The sequence below is a fragment of the Nymphaea colorata genome, chromosome 1, assembly GCF_008831285.2.
Source record: "Nymphaea colorata isolate Beijing-Zhang1983 chromosome 1, ASM883128v2, whole genome shotgun sequence".
Taxonomy (NCBI): Eukaryota; Viridiplantae; Streptophyta; class Magnoliopsida; order Nymphaeales; family Nymphaeaceae; genus Nymphaea; species Nymphaea colorata.
The window spans coordinates 22952893-22973671 of record NC_045138.2 but is presented as its reverse complement, the minus strand read 5'-3'; the positions used below and the strand labels follow the sequence as shown (position 1 = coordinate 22973671).

General features: G+C 38.9%; 1 protein-coding gene across 8 annotated transcripts; it reads right to left on the bottom strand.

Moving 5' to 3' along the window:
* Positions 1-759: 759 nt before the first annotated feature.
* On the bottom strand, positions 760-20561 carry LOC116256587 (uncharacterized). Of its 8 annotated transcripts, none has more exons than XM_031632993.2 (8): positions 20409-20558; positions 20096-20233; positions 19819-19928; positions 16363-16428; positions 5765-5847; positions 5600-5646; positions 1576-1659; positions 760-1450 (listed from the first exon to the last, which is right to left on the bottom strand). In XM_031632993.2, the coding sequence occupies exons 1-8, from the start codon at positions 20468-20470 to the stop codon at positions 1378-1380; spliced, it is 663 nt and encodes a 220-aa protein (XP_031488853.1). In that variant the 5' UTR covers positions 20471-20558; the 3' UTR covers positions 760-1377. The 8 variants fall into 8 exon arrangements, 4 of the variants coding, with proteins under 4 accessions (XP_031488853.1, XP_049933067.1, XP_031488858.1 ...); XM_050077110.1 differs by having other exon boundaries at positions 1581-1659; positions 20409-20557; XM_031632998.2 differs by having other exon boundaries at positions 760-1487; positions 20409-20556.
* Between the last annotated feature and the right edge of the window lie 218 nt (positions 20562-20779).

Below are 20779 nucleotides of genomic sequence, written 5' to 3'. Positions count from 1 at the left end.
TGGCATTAACCAGCTTGGAAAGACAAGGTCAAAACTCAATTTTAAACACGTAAATACAAGCATCACAATATTAGTATTTCGCCCATCCGAGCCACAAATTACTCAAAGATATATTATAATAGTAACCAACGGGTCCCAAAATAAGCTTATGGTCAATTAGATCCACATGACTCTTCAGAGAAAAGGCAAATTTCGTGTTTCATGAGGAAACCAAACATATGGATATAAGTTGTGATGTAAAACGGAAACAAAGTTCAGAGTGATGACAGGTTACATTCGATCACCAAACCAAGTTGGTGATTTCTTATTCAGGATGACCAACTTGAGGAATGCAACAGATTTTCCATGAATACGACGATGCATGCATAATTGGTAAACCGGCACATCGATATTTGCGTGGTGCACGCATTCGCAAGGTTGTCATGCGGCTGACTTGTCCATCAGATTTTTTAAGATCAGCTCTAGGTTCAGCGCCTCTTAACAGTGGCAAAGCTAGGATGTTTTGGTGGAGAGGTACTCGAATCACAGGTCTGGTGTGGAAACCCCATATAATTTTTCAATGGCTATGGTGTAATTTCAAATGCTTTAAAAGAACTTTTTGATTGGCTGGAGAGGGTCAGAACACACCACTGCCTCTTAATATTTGACTTCCCACCACCGTGCCTAATTTATTTTCTTCTATAGTTGTTCTTTTCACGTGTTTGAATTACACTTTTCCAATGAGAGGAGAAAAAAAAACTAACATATAAACTAAAAAGATTTACATGCAGTACGAAAAATTGACTTTAAGTCTTTTCTAAATGTCTAAACAAAAAAATTATCCAAGTCAATATTGCTTCCATGAAATAAGCAACAAAAATCGTTTTTCAGTCTGATACCCAAAATGTCATGAGATGTTCAGATTGAACGCTGAAACCACTCATTCCATGTCCATGCTGGAACGAGTTAGGAAGGTTCAATGGTATTCGCTGTGATCGTGCTTCATCATAACCTCTTCAACGTGCAGTTAGCTCAAAACGAAACATCTCTGAACATATGTGGCCTTCCGCTTAAACATGCAGTTAGCTCAAAACATGTACCATATGTGGCCAAGCGAAGCAATCACTCCTTTGATCATTAACCTCATTGTGCCTCTTTCCCTTTTTTTACATTTTTATTTCTCATTTCATTAGTAATTAATAACATGACCTGTCAAATATTTCTGAAGAGGTGTCGACGTGAAGTTAACCAGATAAAAAGTGGCATGGAAACAATCATAGATGAGATGCACCTGCATGTGTAAAAAACAGATGAACAGCTGCAGACTGACAATTTTGGCAGGACTCTCAAGGCTAGCTGCTCAACGATTTCTCCAAAGGCATATATGATATGATAAGATTAAGCCTGGGTCTTCTGATTCACTTCTTGTGCCTCACAGCACCAGATCTGAATATCTGTAAGACAGCTTCCCCTGGAGATACGTTCCATGTTTCAGCATGCCTCACTATCTGTGAGCAGAACTCAAGCACTTAATCTGCTGTAACATTTGACATTTAAAACATGAATAAGACATAAACTTGTTACAGGGAAATACACCTCACTTTCAGTTCCTCGTCCAAATAATAGTCAGTAGTGCCTTCAATGGAAATAAGAGGCCTCCATGGAAGCTTCAAGTAGGTTCTGCAATTGGACATGAAACTGTTTAGTTCAAAAGCCCACATCATTTGCATAACCATGCATTTCATTCATAAATAATCCCGTGAAGTTATATGAACAAGCAAGGTTGACAGATTATGACATCTCTCATGGGGACAAGCAAGGTTGACAGATTATCACGTCCCTCTGAACCAGTAACCGAGTTCTTGACCTGCGCTAGTACAGATCTCCACCACACAACCCTTCATGCCAGTAAGAAGACAAAAAGTAGGACTAATTCTGTGGCCCACCTCCAAGTTAGCATGCTCATACTAAAAGATCCAAATAAAATATCATACACGCTCAACCAATGTGTGTGTGTCGTGGTGCAACAGAAACCAAAGGGTTTCCACTGCAAGTCTGCAATGCATGTACCTAGTGTATGATGTTCTATCCTTTACTTTGTAAGTCCTGGAGACCCTACTTGTGGATATGTATCTACGGATAATACATTGCATGTGTTTCCCTTTATAAAATTACATATTTTCTCTTTCCTTTTTTCCTTTTCTTCTTCGTATTTGTGTAAATAAGCAACTTGTACATTACAGAACTGCCAACAACTTATACATCGTTAGTCCTCCTTACTCGTGCATATGTGGTTGAAACACATTTGTATGCATGGTTTTCAATGCATGTTTAGAGCATCAATATGTGTCTTACGAGTATGCTTTAGTGTGTTAGTTCTGAGTAGTGATTGCACTTTTAGGAGTTTTGTCTACTTTATCTATTGACCACTTCATGTAGATGGAAATTAGCCTTACGTGCTTTAGTGTGTCAGAAACTTTATTGATACAGCTTCATGCAACATAACCCACTATCCTGCTGAATTATTCGACTTGAAACATCAAATTGATGAACTTTACACCAAGGGAAACTAATTGCAACTTATAAAGGAGGTAAATTCTTGTGCTTCCACAACAGCAATTGATTGACCTCCAGTAACTTGGAACCTGTTGGCTCATTGCTTGGTTTCTTAATCGAGAAGTTTTCAAGGCCTAGGAGTCCAAAAGATAGTACTGATCAATATTCAAAACTCTCTCCAACCAAGTTAGCAGTCAAAGGCATTCCTAGGCCCTAGACTATTGGGGCTACCAAGTAGGCACCTAGTCAGTCCTAGGTCCACTAAGTTTTCTGCCTAGGCTGAGGCGACTAGGCACCAGCCATGAGAGCTTTTTTCCTTTTTTGTTTCACTGATTTTCCTTTTTATGTAACGGTAAAATCATTAAAAAAAAATTAAAAAAAGGGAAATTGCCTCTCATTCTCTCTACACTTTTACTTATCATGGTTTGGTGATTTGGCCATTGCATATCCATTGAGCTAGTTGTTGGCTAGCTCCTTCTCGCCGTCGTGGATCTCTAGGAGGCCCTTACCCTCTTTCTATAAGTAATGCTTGGTGATCTGGCATAATCTAATTTAAATATACATGCAATTTATCATTTTTAATTAATTTTTCCTAATTTTGTCTTGATCCCTTAGGCCTTTTAGAAGGGCTACCACCTAGCACTTTTTAACTACTGAGTTGACCTATCGCCCATTTTTCATGCCTAAGTTCTCCCTGTTAAAATAATTTTGAATATCATAATATATTGTTTCACTGCAGTGTCTACGCACAGAAAATAGAGGAGAGGAAGAAGAATAGTGCTGAAGGGATGGAGCAGCAGCAACGAAATCACACCTCCTAACCTTACTTTTATTAATTTTAAGAGCTTTACACCAATGACTAAAATGTAATAACAGAACATGAATATTACAAGCATGCCATTAATTATACGCCCAAATAAACAAGGGACATGACATCTAGATCCAGACGTCTGCTTTAACACTCTCCCTCAAGTTGCACATGGTCTTCAATCATGTACAACTTACTTTTCGATAAACAAAATAGTCGACTTGTCAATCCTTTTGTGAATAAGTTTGCAACTTGATGTTCTGTACTTATATGATGTGGTTCTATCACCCTCATCTCAACCTTCTACGTATAAAGTGTTCATCAATCTTAATATGTTTTTGTCTTGTTATACTGAATGAGATTGAATGCAATAATGATTGCACTTTGATTATCACATAAAAGTATAGATCATGCAATATCCTCTCCTAGATCACTTAATAAGTGTCTAATATATGTAACTTCAGTTATCTAGACTTAGCCTTCGTACTTGAGTGTGCCACCACCTTTTGTTTCCTGCTATTCTAGGACACTAGATTATTTTCAATGAATAACAGTAAACTGACCGCCTCTAATCTGGATCTCCAACCCAATCCGCATCTTTATTTTTCCAAAGGATAAGCCTATCTCCTATAGTTCTTTTTTAAGTAAAGTAGCTCCAAATGTGTTTCACAACCCCATGTGACCCTCTCTTGGTTCATGCATAAACTAAGACACCCGATTGACATCATAAAGACATAAACAATGTTAGGCCTAATAAACATAACATACTGCAACATGCCCTACTGTACTCCAGTATCTTGTAGGACTGGCACAAACTTCTCCATGTTCACTTCTTCAACAGTCAATCTCTGATGTAATACACTTGGGATATTAACCAGCCTGCAATTTGACATTCATATTTTTTTAGAAGATCCAGCGTACACTTCTGCTGCATAAGAGTCAATGTCCCCCCTCGTCTATCAACTTCCACACCTAAAAAATACCTCAACTCCCCTACATCCTTCATTTTGAATGCCTTCATTAAGAATTGCTTTACTTTATGTATGTGATCACCAAAACTTCTAGTTGTCACAATATTATCAACATATATGAGAAGAAGAGTAACAATGTCTTTCTCCTAATACATAAAAAGAAGGTGATAGAGTTTTGAATTTGCAGGGAGAAACTTCCAAACCAAGAATGAAATGCATGCCTCAATCCATACGGAGATTTTATAAACTAGCACACCAATGAAATAAAATTGATGGCCTTTGAGAAGTGCAGAAAATGGGGCATCTACAGCATAATCTGATGATATAGCGTTTCAATAACTAAATACATGAGTAGCGAAACTTGATACACACAGAATTATAGGTTAGAAATTCTTATACCCCAAATAAGGAATTTAAATCACTGTTTTTTGAGATATCAAAGCCAATATGATCAGCTCTTAAAATAAAAATTTCAGTGTCGCAGAAGGGAATGAGAAAGGACAATAGGCACAAATAAGCATAATGTTTGCCCTCCACAATGTCCACATAATTGAGCAAAGAAACTCCTTCACATGTGCAGAACAATAAATGAGAAAACCAAAGCAGCTGTATCCCTTTTTTCAATTGTACAAGAAGAAACTACCTAAGGTGAGAGATGTTCTCACCCTCCCAGGTGCATAGAACTATGTAGCCATTGCCCTCTGTCGCCCGATATTGTATGGGTGTGGGTGCAGGGCAGACAAAGGTGTGCATTTTCAAGAGACTTCGGCACAGGGACACGACCATGTATATAAGTTTGCAAGCAATACATTCGTAAATCATAAACTCATAAATATAAACAGATACCAGAGTGAAAAAGCATACCAAAATTAACATAAAGTAATTTTTGAACCTAAAAAAGGATGGAAATTGACTCGATCAAAGTTGACAGAGTTCATTTTTGGATGGCTTCAGCCATGGGTACATGGACTGCACCTAACACAGCATTGACCTTGTCCTTGGCAAGCCTAGAGCTGCAATTGTGTCCTGCCATGCTGACAGAGGTTCAGTGCCTTCCTAGCCAAGTCCATGTTAGAGCTGCTGCCCAGGTGTGTGAAACCATGCGACCCCTTTCCCATGCCTACAAGGTAAAGACCTGCTTCCCCTTATATAAGTGGCGAGTGTCTATGAGGTTCAAAGTTTCAAACATTTGACTGCCTCCTTAGCGGTCCAGGCCCAGCCCAGTAGGCCACTCCCCCGCATGGCAGCAGCTTTATCACTTGAAACAAGAAAGAAACGAAGTTACCTTAATTTCCAAGATGCTTGTATGCACTTAACCTCAAAACTTATGCACTACAAAACACAGTATATGAGAGATGTCAGGGACATGTTAAGAACAAAACCCAAGATCATTTAACATTTCCCACAACATTGCATTAGCTTAAGAGCAGGATTCACGTTCTTGTAATACCTTCTTGATTTCTTTCAGTACAAGAAATGGATGATCAAAGAAAGGCACAAGCAACTCCAGGTTGCGTTTATAAAGATCTCTACCTGAAACACAGAAGCAACAAATGAGATGCTAGCTCAAACAACAAAATCTGCATTCTGCAATATATATATATATATATATATATATATATATATATATATATATATATATATATATATATATATATATATATATCTGAGAAAAGCATTTTTATACCATTTCAAGAAGTTGTGATAACTAATAACAAAAATGGCGATAAGAAAACATATAACTTCAAGTTCGTAAGCTCAGGTAGCCCTTGAACTATGTAGGTCTTGTCCTTCCAAAGTTGCCAAGTTAAATTGTACCTTTCTATAATATAAGAAACTGCATGCATGTGTATAAATTAAACATTTTCTGGATTGTCTTTCAACAATCTAATGACTACTTTAAATTTTTATCAATGTTTTCTAAGAAAATTTATAAAACTCAATTTTTCATATTTTTAATTATTTTTTGCTATGTTATAACTTTTAACTCTCGCAAATTTCCTTAAAAAAACAAACTTTCCAAGCAATACTCGAGAAAAACCTCAACGATGAAAAATATGAAAATATCTTTGTCACATGGGTACTGCTGTATAGGCAGCACACCCGTACCGGTCAGATACGACACTGGTATTGGTACTGGTACTGTCCCGGGTATCTCTTGGGTACTGGTCAATCAGTACCGGATACGATTAACGTACCTAGGACCGTATCCGTCCGATTTAGGACTCGATCAAAGTTGACCGAGTCCTTTCCTATCCAAAATTTAGGATTTCAGTTTTGTTCTTTACACCATTTACACTCAGAAAACACATACAGTGTGTTTTTAAATTTTGAATCATGAATGTGTTATTTTGTTTGAATTCTTATTTTATGTTATTTATATATATATATATATATATATATATATACAGCCGTACCCCCATACCTAAGTTTTTTGAAAATAGTCTGAATACCCGTACCTATGTGACATAGGAGAATACATATATTAGTTATTAATTATTTATTTCTACTTTTTCTTTCTTCCCTCTCCTTTTTTCTCTTTTGCTCTATATAACTATCCCCTCCACCTTAGGATTGGTAAATTCTAGGGAGGAGTGGACATTTGAAAGCCATTCTCAAAAATGCGAGTGGTTTTACTCATCTCTGTGCTTTTAGCCCTTTCTTCATAATTCTTGCCATATACATAAATGCATAAGGTATGAAAATATGGGAACCTAAAAAGTTCAGAAATCCTATATTAAGAGTGGAGTTTGAGAATCGAGAAAGTGAAGACCATCAATTCAAAAAACTTTATAATTTACAAATCTAATTTTCCCTCCTTTTTGAATTTTAATAAATATTTGAACATATTGTATCCATCTAATCTTTATAGTTTAGATTTTTTGAAAAGCAGTATTGACATTGTTTGAGAGGCAGAAGCATAAAATATATATATATATATATATATATATAAATATAAGGTGAGTGCTTTTTTTCTGATGACAAGAGCTCGCAAAAGCTTTTCTGATCAAAAGCACTAATGCCATTCAATTATGAGCTACTAACATTCAATGAAAAGTCAACAAGAAGGCTTTGTTCTGACCTTAATAAGTGACCTTAAAGATAAGATTGAAAGGAGTACTTATTAAGACAAAATGATATGAACTATGTTCTGGCTTCCTTTACAAGTTCCCTTATTTAAGTCTGATGAGCTAATTTGATATTAACAAGAAGGCTAGGTCAACGGCTAACCGATACTGCACACCATCATTTGGCTATTGCAATTTTTTTCCTTATAGCTGGTCACATGTATAAGACCAACTGGGGCACTGGTCATGACCCGAAAGATAGTTTAGAGGTTCCCAAGGGTCTGTTTACAGGTGAGGGTCATAAGGGCCTCTATGAGATCCTAACAATGTCATGGCATGCTCAGTTGGCTCTTAATTTAGCTATGTTAGGTTCTTTAACCATTGTACTCGGCTAATAGCTCATCATATGTGTGTGTGTGTGTGTGTATATATATATATGTTGTTGTGGGGGTGGGGTGGGGTTGGGTGGGGTTGCATTGCCTGATACTGTGTTATGAGCTTGAGCATGAAATGGGCATACGGCAATGGCCAAGGGTCTTTCTACTCCACAAAAGGATCATACCGACTAGCTATGTCACACGGACTCTTCAAAAAAGGGGCTGCACCTGTGTCGACACGATGCTGGTGCTAGTGCTGATACAGGAGCGGCTCTGACACGCACCCCAACTGCATCCTTTCTTATGCAAGTTCAAAATATTTTATATTTTTTTCTTTTCTCTATCCCTTTCTTTCTTTATGTACAGAAGCAAAAGTAAAAAGGACCGATTATGCCAAGAAACAAGCTAAAATCATATATATTATGAATACATACATTTATATATATAATAAATATATCATATATCTACACCCTCGCCACACCTTTGCACCCAAAATTTTTGGGATATGCCATACCAGCACCCTCATCCTCACCCGCACCAGCACCCGCACCCCACACTGATGTGACATAGCCGACTGGACGTTAGTCAAGCCCATTATAAAATGGGGTTAGGTGGGCAGTGCATGGACCTGGATTATGAGATCAAACTTCCAAAAACAGTCTAGTTATTGAATGTGCTCCTTACCCAGTCCACTAACATGGACTCAGTCCCCTTCATATGGCAGTGAAGTGTACAACTGATGTTGTTGCAGCAGTATATCACCTATGTTGTCAAAGCGCCCAGGCAGCAGCGCCTAGCACCTAGGCGGGACTAGGCGAGCCAAGGCAAAAAAGGCAACCAAAGTTTTATTTTTTTTTTTAGTTATGTTAGCCATTACATAATAAAATTATGTGCTTACTGACTGAACCGTAAGCTTCTATTCCAAATAAAACTTGAAAAACTGTTCTGTTTTATTCTAATTGAATGATTACACTTTGTAAGTGATAAGATTAGAAAGAATAATATTGATTAACCTCGAAATCTGCCCTACTCCTCTTTATATAGACTAGAGGAGAGAGAGAAGTTACAAGAGAACCATCTAAAGGAAAAGTTATTACAAAAGTACCCTCTTAAACCTAAAACTGAATATAAACACATCTTAACACTCCCCCTCAAGTTGGAGCGTATATGTCAAATAGGCTCAACTTGGAACAGCAGCTTTGGAATGGTCCCCTTGCAAGAGCCTTAGTAAAGATATCAGCTGTTTGCCCTGTAGTTGAAATGTGTGAGGTACTTACAAACCCCTTTTGAATCATGTCTCTGGTATAGTGACAATCTACTTCAACATGCTTGGTTCTTTCATGAAAAGCCGGATTATTAGCAATAAACAGTGCAGCTTTGTTATCACATAACAGTTGCATAGGAAGAGGCACTTCGACAGTAAGATCCAACATCAGGGATCTAACCCACATAACTTCAGCAGTACCCTGAGCCATAGCTCTATATTCAGATTCTGCACTTGATCTGGCAACCACAGTTTGCTTCTTACTCTTCCATGTAACCAAGTTGGATCCAATAAACACACAAAATCCAGTAGTGGATTTTCTGTCCGAGGGGCATCCTGCATAGTCGGCATCAACATACACAGATATAGTGAGTGAGGTACCATTCTGAAAGAAGAGTCCCGTTCCTGGTGAATTCTTTAGATACCTAAGAATCATCATAGCAGCATCCCAATGAACTTTCTTGGGCTTATCCATAAATTGACTCACTCTGCTAACAGCATAGGCAATGTCAGGTCGAGTAACAGTGATGTATAGGAGCTTCCCAACAATCCCTCTATACTGTCTCGCATCAACATCTTCAGTATCATCATCATACAAGCGGGTATTGATATTCATAGGCGTGGATGCAGGTCGACACCCCAGCATCCCTGTCTCTTGCAAAACATCAGTAACGTATTTCCTCTGGCACATGATAAGGCCCTTTTGATTTCTGGCAAACTCAATACCGAGGAAATAACGTAGTTCACCAAGGTCCTTGGTGACAAAGTGTTGTCCAAGGACATCCTTGATGTTGGAAATCCCCTGATCATCATCCCCTGTAACAATGATATCATCAACATAGACAAGAACTATCACCGTACCTGTAGAAGTCTTCTTGACAAAGAGGGAATGGTCGGCCGAAGAACGTCTGAAGCCCTCATTCTCAATATTCTCTAACAATTTCTGAAACCAAGCTCGAGGACTCTGTTTCAGACCATAAATCGCCTTTCGCAATCTGCACACTTTCTGACACTCCCCCTCAGCAACAAACCCTAGTGGTTGCTGCATATACACTTCTTCATGTAAGTCACCATAGAGAAAGGCATTTTTGACATCAAGTTGTGATAGGGACCAATTCTTGCTGACAGCCACAGCAAGGAGAATCCGTAAAGAAGCATGTCGTGCCACAGGAGAGAAGGTATCATAATAATCAACCCCATAAGTTTGAGTATAGCCTTTTGCAACCAGACGAGCCTTATATCTGTCAATGCTGCCATCCGCGCTGTATTTGATAGTAAAGACCCATCTGCAACCAACAATGGCTGCATCAGCTGAAGGAGTAACAAGTGTCCAGGTGCCTCTAGACTGAAGAGCATCCATCTCTTCTTGCATAGCTGCGGCCCATTTGGGATCAGAGAGAGCATCCATGGGATTCTGTGGAAGAGCAATAGCCGACAGCCCCTTGACAAACTGTCGGTACATAGGAGTGAGTCTATCCATGGATAAATGACCAGAGATAGGATGCAAAGTGCAACTGCGTTTGCCTTTCCTTTGAGCAATGGGCATATCAAGTTCATTAGGAGCATGAACATGCTCGTGACATTCTCCTATGTCATCATTACATAAAAAATTGTCAGCTGAGTTTGTGTCAGGAATTACCTTGGGCGTGCTGGGTGAAGGCACAGGTGCACAGTGAACAGGCGCAACAGGTTTAGTACGACGTTGGTAGACAGCCCCAAAGCGTGGATCAACTGGTTTTGGACAACTCATGAGAGGTAGAGGAAAATGGACTTCATCATTCAATTCAGGCGCCCTTAATTGAGTTCCATTTGGGGAGAAGAAAGAGGTTGATTCAAAGAATGTAACATCAGCACTCACATAATACCGACGATTAGAAGGATCATAACATCGATATCCCTTTTGAGTGCGGGAATAACCAACAAAGATCGTTTTGATGGCCCGAGGAGACAACTTATCTCGTCCAGGACCAAGCAACTGAACAAAGGCAACACATCCAAAAACACGAGGTGGAACAGAAAACAAGTCTCTGTCAGGAAAGAGGACAGAGATAGGAATAAGGTCTCCTAACACAGATGACGGCATTCGATTAATAAGATAGCATGCTGTGAGAACAGCATCTCCCCAGTAAGAATGGGGAACATGGCTATGTATGATAATGGTTCTGGCAACATCAAGAATATGACGGTGTTTTTGACACAAGTATCAAACTGAGTCAGAATTTCATTGATAAAATTTTTGATTACATGACCCACTTCAGATTTATGCTTCATAAGAAAAACCCAACTAACACGACTATGGTCATCGACAGCAACAAGATAATATCGATGACCTTGAAGATCAGGTGTACGACTCGGACCCCAAACATCAAAATGAAGTAACTCAAACACAGAATGGCTACTTCTACTGGGCCGCGGAGGAAAGGATGACCGATGGTGTTTGCCCAACTGACAAGACTCGCATTGAAAAGAAGACTTAGGAGACAGCTGAGGAAGAACATGCAGCAGTTTCTGAAACGGTAGATGTCCAAAACGTAAATGCCAAGTATAAGCCGAGGATGAGGACGACCCTGCAGAGGTAGACCCGGCAAAGGGAAAGGGATGCACTAGCCTGTAAAGACCTCCCTGTTCACGGCCACTGCCAATCACCCTGCCCGTCAGTATATCCTGAAACACAAGAGAAGAGGAGTCAAACATCGCACGACAGTTTAAATCTCTGGTAATCTGACTGATAGATAGTAGGCTATGTGGGAATTCTGGTGCATGAAGAACATGTTGCAACGGTAATGATGAAGTAAGTTGGACCTCTCCAAGTCCAACAACTGGAGAATATTTGTCATCTGCTAGAATAACCGAGCGACCAGGTGGAGTAGGGACATAAGAAGTAAACTGTGCCTTGTCTCCACAGAGATGTGTCGATGCACCCGAATCAATGAGCCAATCTGTAGTATCAGAATACATACCAGATGAAGATGCACTGGCAGCAGTAGTGATAGTAGAGGTGGTCGGATCAGGAGCTTGTTGAGGTCTATCTCCAATCAAGTTTCTCAACTGAGAGATAATATCATCTGCACGTAACTCACTGGAGGAAACAGTATGCTGAGCCTTAGGCTGCTCTGGAGAATCAGTAAATACAGTCTGATTGGCAACAGCTGGACGACCATGTTTCTGCCAACACTTATCCACAGTGTGACCAATGCGATGACAAAACTGACATACTGGGCGCGAAGGGGTATTGCCACGGCCACGGTATCCTCGTCCTCTGGCAAAGAGGGACCCACCTCTGCCACGAGTAGCAAGCATAGCAGAAGTGGTATCAAGAACAGTCGATGAAGGGATTGGAATTCTGCTTAGCCTACTATAAGCTTCATCAATAGGAGGAATCGAGGGACTAGTGAGCATCTGATTCTTTGTTGATTCATAAACAGAGTCTAATCCAAACAGAAATACTCCGACCATAAGCATATCTCTGTATGCCTTTTGTTGTTCACACTTACATGCAGGAAAGTAGCTATTTAGTCTCTCAAACATGGACTTGAGACTAGAATAATAAGTATGAAGAGGTCGACCATCTTGGCGCATCTGATGAATATCATGATGAAGCTGCATAATTCTTGTTTCATTCCTTGCTTGTGAATAGGTGGCTGCAAGGGAATCCCACATATCCTTTGCACTTTCCTTATGCAGGACTTCATTTGCAATGTCTTGAGTAAGAGTACCAACAATCCATACCATAACCAACGAATTATCTTTAAACCAAGTAGTATATTTTCCTACCTTCTGTACGGGCTCGGGCTCCAATATAAGATGTTCCTTCTCATGAGCGATCAAGGTTCTTTTTACTTGCATGGCCCACATCTCGTAATTACCCCCATCCATTTTGGTGATAATGCTCGAAAATGGGGAACTCTTCATCTCTCCCGACGACACAAAGGAAGAGGTATTAGCGCCACTGCTAATTTCAGACATCGCTCAACACAAAGGAGGAAACCGAGCCACGGAATAGGAAGTGCAGGCAAAAAGAAGACAGTCACATATCGAAAGACAACATGTTGATCATGAAGCAATATGCAGTGAACGCAGGCAGCAATCCATAAGTCTGATCGGTTGGAAGAGGCAACAACAGAGCTGAACGAAGAGAGATACCAGAGACGACAGCGAAGACGCTGAGAGGAAAATCAGCGTGCAGAGCAGCGGAGGAGCAGTTGAGACAGCAGCGGCGATGCAGCGTGCAGCGGCGATGCAGCAGCGACGGACGGCGGCGGCGGGCGGAGATGACAGCCACGGCGGGCAGCGGCGAAGATGACAGCAACGGCGGGCGGAGGCGTCGGGCGGAGAGGACAGCGACGGGCGGAGGCGTCGGGTGGAGAGGTCAGCCACGAGCGGAGATGGGTGGACACGAGCGGGCGGAGGAAGCGCAGTGATGGGCGCGGTCAGGCGGCGGGTGGCGCCGCTCAATCGGCGCGCAGAGGAGGAGGAGACGGCTGCAGCTCTGATACCAAGATAAGATTAGAAAGAATAATATTGATTGACCTCGAAATCTGCTCTAACTCCTCTTTATATAGACTAGAGGAGAGAGAGAAGTTACAAGAGAACCATCTAAAGGAAAAGTTATTACAAAAGTACCCTCTTAAACCTAAAACTGAATATAAACACATCTTAACAGTAAGTAAAGCCAAAAAGTAAAACATGAAAAACTGTTCTGTTCTTTGGTACATGACAAACTAACAATAAATTTCCAGCTTGTTTACATACTGGAAAACTGTGCTGTTCTGTTCTAGCTGATGCCTTAGTTTGATACACAAAAGAAGACACGTCATTCTTGTTTACATACTGGACACAATGCTTGCATTTCTTATAGACTATTTCAGTTATAGACCTTACAGACTATTTCATTTGAATCATTTCAAACAAAAATCGTATCAAATCAGTACACATAATATACATTATAAGTTTACCACAGATTGTGCATATAACATATAATATACATATAATATACATTATAACAGATTGTACAAATCAGTACATATAATATACATTATAACAGATTCAACTGCAGATGGAACCACTTTAAAAATTGCTTCAGATTGTACTAATATACATAACACATTAATATACAATACATAAATATACATTATTTCAGATTGTACATATATTATACATTATAACAGATTGTACATAGTATAAACAATCAAATCACGGGCATATACTTTCCTATGGACTAGGTGTGCTGGTGCCTAGTAGGCACCAGCACCACACCCATTCCCTAAGTGATGGACTTAAGGCGACGGGTGTTGACTGGCGCCTAGTCCACACCTAGGTGATGCCTTAACAACATAGTATATCACTAAGCTCAGCCTTATGCTGTATGTGGACATGTCAGGGGTTGCCCTGATGTCACTCTCACCCTGGTGACTCAGTTGTGTGTTGACCATGCACTACACAACAATCTTGTGAGCCAGGAAGCCTCATGAGAAAGTATGCCATATCTCGGTTCCTAGAAATGTGTATGTGAGTATGTTTGTAATTGTTCATGTTAGTTACAGCTTATGCATTTACTGCTTGGTCTCTGTGTGATTGCCTGACAGCTGTTGCTGCCCTGCCATGTACTACAGGGAAATCTGTGTATAATTGTTCTATGGATCTGATCGTTACTTGCTACCTAGTCTAGTTCATCTGATGTGGGTTCCTGGGATTAAGTCATAATCAGAGCTTTTCTCTGACATGTGAGTTTCGTTTTCTTTCAGATTCTCACTTGGCAAATGGCACTGCTCCTTGATGATGATGCCGGTCCAGGGAAGAGGGGGATGCTAGTGCACCGTGATTGATGCCAGGTAGTAGCTCATATTTTTTGTTGTGGGGCCCTTTTTGACGTACATATTTCCCTTTTTAAGCTATGAGAACCTAACTATTATGTCCATTGTTCTACCTATCATATTGTTTCATGTGATATGCAACGTATCTATAGTGAAATGTGTTAAGATGCACTTTTATAACTAGTTACAAGAGTGTAGTGTCTTTGTGTAGCAATACAGTACAGTGTCATATTGCATAACGTGATGCAACACGGCCCAGTGTCAAATGATACAGTGTCTGCAGAAATTTAAGGGCACTTGAACCTCCTTTTTGTTTTTTGAGTTTAGAGCCCAACTCTTGGACAATTCTTGATAGTTGTCTGTAAGTTTTGACAGTTTGAGGAGAAAAACGTGCCAGATTTGAGTGAGAGAAGTTTGCAGTGAAGAAAGAGAGATTCAATTCATTGTGTGCCATAAGAGCTTATTTTCACCATAAAAAGTATTAAGATTTGCATTTATTACCACAGATAAGTTTGTTTACGATACCACTTTTTTCTTTATCAATCTTGATTTGATAATGGTTGGACTCACTAGAAGACGTGATCCTGCATATTAATACTGTCGGTTGGACATCTTCAAAAGATGCAAGATATTTTTTCATGGCAAATGTCTAAAAGATAGGGTCCAAGGGCTTCATATGCATGTGATAGGCTGAGAAGGTTGTTCTCATATTTTTTGTTGTCATGAACTTACAGAATAATGTATCCTGATGTGCATGAAGGAATCCTAGAGGAGTTCACGATGTTCCCCTAGAAAAGTACAAGGGTCGCAACCCCAATTCACACAATTGAGATTGTTCCTGACTCTAAGGATCACAATCTGATAGGCCCTGATTCTGAAAATCAGGAAAAGCTAGGTGATTCCTGATTCTGAAGACAATGATGTCACACAAGCGTACATCCAAGGTCCAATACATCAAGAGGGACTTAATGCTTGCTTTATTGCCCTTGTTTTGATGCAATACATTTGAGCAAGGTTTGACATATTGCCCAATGGGCTTCAAAGTGCAGTTCTGTTGCATTTCTGCCGATTAAATATAGCTTTGCTGTATTCTTAGTTTTCCATCCAACATATTAATGGATAACATTCTATCATGCTACAATGAGACCTAATCCAGTAGCCACTCGCTAGTCTCTCAGAACCCTTAAGTATCATCTCTTCTGAATCCCCTTTCTCATTGCTCAAGACGTCACTAGTGCATAGGCAGATTAATTGAAAAACTTGGCCAAGCCTGGAATAACTCAATAATCAATATCCTGAACATAAGCATCAATTGTCTTTTTTGTCCAGTTTTTTTTTTTTTTTCTGTCTTCCAATTCTTGTTACAATTCAAGTTGAAATTTTGTAAACCATGAGCAAGTTGAAATCACGAATTTTAGTGCTTCGAACCAGTGGGACAAGCTATGGTTCTTTGAACTTCAAAGTTCAAACCGATAACACCAAACATACAAGTATCCCTATATCACAAAATTAATCAAAAGACTTACCAGAGAATTTGATTGTTGGATCTTCAAACAAGCAGTCTTCAGCATAGATTGTTGATGTGAAATTTCCTGTCACCGTATTACTCAAGTTTCTCAACATCTCAAAATTATAACAGCAGTTAACAGTTTCTTATTGCATAATAAGCTGGAAACTAGTGCAAATGCAAGCACACATAGCATCCATGCTCAACACACACACATATTCTTTCATTGCACATTTTGCATTTACAATAAGTAATGTAACAGATGATAGAGGTCATAACAACAATAAAACAGAAAGAAATATTGATAACAGTGAGTTTTTCATTCAAAGTGCAAAAAGCATGAGAGTATGGCAAAAGTAACCAAATAAACAATTATAAGTTGACCTATTAAAGAAACAAAGTTTGAATTCATATGCAAGAAAGAATCCTGGGAAAAGGAAATCAGACTAAAATTTATCAAATATAAGCAAAGGAAGTTGCCTTCACAAATGAATCTTTTTTGAGAAACCGTTGCATAAACATGAACAATTAACTCATTCACAATCACATTTGATTCAATCATTGAAATAAAATTGAGAATGAAATTGCATCACCAGACATTAATTCAAAAGAATTGAACCTCATATGTAAAAGCTTGTTTGAATCTGTCATAGAATTCAGTTGAGAACTTAACAAAGCTCAAATTAGAGAAAGTAATGTGCTCCCAGGACAAGGGGATGCCCTGCAGAAAAATATTTTGGCACAGGTTGACTAAAAGCATAAGTACTGGAACTTTTTTCTACTTGCTTTTTCATACTATCTGATTTTCTTTTATCGTTGGAGAATGGTGCAGTTACCTCATGGGTATTCAACTTCTTCCCATTTAAATATGTTAAGCTTTAGCTTTACCAGGCTGATGAATGCTGAACACTGAGCAGCTATCAAATTGAAAATAGAAACCGGAGGAGAAGATTATGTGCAATGGCAGGATGCCAAGGAAAGGATCCTCACTTGTTTTTCTTGAATCCAAATTGCTTTATCACATTCCCATAGAAGTGCATAGAATTGCTAATGTGGAGGGACTAAGACATAGTCCCACAAGGTGCAGCAGTGAGAAACCTTCCACAAAGTAGTTCAGGATTTAGGATCATTACAAGCGTTTGTTTTAGATACCCAAGGGCGTTTGGTGAGGAGGTCCGGTGGAAGCCACTTCGAGGACTCAAATGGATTAGATCCTTTGCATGTGTCAGGAGCATAATCAAAAGTGAGTAGCATGTCATTTGCCAATTGTCATTAGCAAACCAAATGTAACTGCTCAAACCTCTTCTTCTTTTTCTCCTTATATCAGCAGTTGTCAATAACCATTCAGCCACTAATGGCTTTTCATAAATGGTAAGAAAGGGTAGGAAAAGAAAATGAAAATTCTTGTGATAAATGTTTTGAGAAAATAGGGCAGATTTACCCATTGCTAATTTTTGCTAATCCAACCAAACTATTTCAGGAACCAACTCAATTATATAATGAAGAACTTTTTGCATCTACCTCACCTTGCATGCTCCTAGCTAGTCATTTTGGAATTAAGAGAAGAGAAAAATAAAAATGTTATAAAAACAAAAGCTTGTTGGGTTTATATTCCAATATTTTCTGGACTAACTGTTGAATAAGCATGCCTCAGTACGTTACAAGTTTAAAAAGTCATTTTTAAACTGAAAAAAAGCAAAGGAAAAAGATTTTGTGAATTATGATGATTATACTCACGTGAGACCACATTTTATTATTTCATACTTTCTGACTTTTACTAGCCAAAAAAAAAAGAAAAAAAATGTTAAAAGATATTCAGAGATAGAAACCTCCCCAACAAAATGTTGGCAATCCTAGTCAAGGGCTTGCATAATCCATTGAAGAAAGAACTATTACATTCTCCTCAAAGCAGGCAAGGGGCAGAACAACCTGCACTCCAAATGAAATACCATCTTTTCAGCCAAGCTGTTGAAGAAGGCTAATAATCAGTCCAGGACCCTGAAAAATGATTCTGATCAAACTGAAATATCTAAATTTGGGTAAGAAGGAGATCAAAATAGCCAAAAGAACTAGCATCAGAAAAGATGAAGGAGAATCTCCTCATGGCAAAGTAGCAGCTTGCAAACTAGAGTCCTTATTTTCAGCCTGATCCCAGAGACACTTGCAAGGTAGGATAGAGCCAGAAGGCAGCAATACTGAATGGCAGCAGGAGGCCACAGAGGATGAGCTGCTAGAAAACAGGCCCATCATAGGGATGCGACATGAGAAAAGACTGAGAACCTTTTAATAATCCCAATTGCCATTTCTATGTTAACGGTTATCCTATGTCACATAGACGTGAGTAAAAGGGAGTTGTACCCTTGCCAATACTCCACGACACAAGTGCAAAAACAAGATATGGATTGGACATGGTCAAAGCCATGTATGATGCAACCTACACCCATGCCATACATGGACTGATTTTTGACATGCCCATCTTTGACCATCCATTTTTGTCTTCTTCTTCCAATAACCTTAAGTTTTTTAGTGTTCTTCCAATTTGGCAATATGTTGTTCCTTTTTACCTTAAAACCTATTAATGTGAATGTTTTCATGGTATGTTTTTTGTCAATGTATCCCACATTCTATCAATTTTAGGAATTCAAAAATCAAATTCATGTTTTCACATCCAAAGGCATGATGTAACACATCACTTCTATAAAATAAATCCTGTTGAATGTATATAAATTTTTATTGGAATAAAATGTGTTCTACTTATGGTTTTCAGTTTTCACAACATAGGTATGTACATTAGGATCAAAATAGAGTGTTGCAAAATACATAGACTAAGTAAATATGAGAGTTATGTGTGGACTGTTTATGAACTATTCAATCAGCTTGATTGACAGTTCACAAGATGTGAAGTTTTTTTGGAAAGGTAAATGACAACTTACATTTGAGTCTGAAAAAGTAACTTTGCATGTGGAATGTTATGAACCATCATTCAAGTGGAATGGCTCATAAATGAATTCAGATACTTCGAAAATTATATATATATATATATATATATACATATATATATATATACACACACACACACACACACACAGAGAGAAAAATCTTTATATACACACACACAAAGGGAGAGAGAGCCACGTACTCGCACCCAGTTTTTTTAATTGCTCTGTACTCACACCTGTGTCCACACTCTTATGTGATATGGGTCTGACATAGGTGTGATCCTTATAGTTAGTGTTTTGACCTTAATGAAAGAAGAAAATGACTTAGCATGTTTCCCTCGGCCTTTCTTTTTTCCTTCTTTGAACCAACCAAAGAGGGACAAGAAAAGGATTATGAACTTCCACCAGCCATAACCAATAAAACATTCAATAAGTGAACAGATATATTAGCTAGTACAAGACGAAGAAAATACCACATGCAAATAGTTCATCGAACGAAGCAATAACCACGAGAGAGAGAGAGAGAGAGGGAGAACCCGTAAGGAAATAAGCTCTCTGATAATCGGACTCGATGATGGCAACCAGGTCTTCGATGTCGCGAACTGAAAGCCTCTCATCTGAAGGCTGTTTAGCGGTTTCATTCGAACTATCAACAAAACACAAAACACCCTAGTCATCCTTTATTTGAAGAAGGCAAAGGACACAATTCATTGCATCCAACATGGTATATTCCCGATTTAATAGGAATTTCTTTTCACAGTAAAGGAGAACTTCAAAAGAAAAAAATATCATAAAAAAAAACAAGATATTTACCGTGGACTTCGCCAACTGAGAATCCGAAGCAACTCTGTGACCCCGCTTACTGCGAATTTGAGTATCGGCGAGCCTTCCTTTGACGAACAACAAACCCGTCCACTATTTTGTTTCAATCCCTTCGAAAACTCGCTATTTCTACTCTGCCAAGGAGATAAAGCACTTACGGTTCCATTTTTCTTTTCATTGGCAAGCCACAAGAAAATCCGAATTAAGCAATAAAAAAACTGATAGATAAATAGGCAACAATTCATAAATTTCACGATGGATGGGATGCGAGAACGATTGGAAAAGACGGGTATGTGCTTCTTACTTCGTTGTTTCTGTCGAAGATGGGATGACGATTTGAAGGAACGAAGAGCTCAGTGCCGCCATCTCCGCGGAACTGCTAAAATTCTATCGCCGCGCCAAGTTGCTAATCCATATATAAGAGACCGTTTCGTAATAGTCCCCTCTTACGGAATATTTACAAAATCATCCGTGAAAGCACGCTTGGGCGAAAACTTTTAGTTTGCCAAAATAAAAATACTATATCATCGAACGATTTTCAAGATTAATGTTGTTTCATTTCCCACTGATAATAAGATAAACGTCTAATTTTTTAGAGTATCTTCATTGGTTTCATCATTGTGTATATTTTCAGGAAACTCATCTTCGTAACACTACCCATTCTCCTAAACAAGT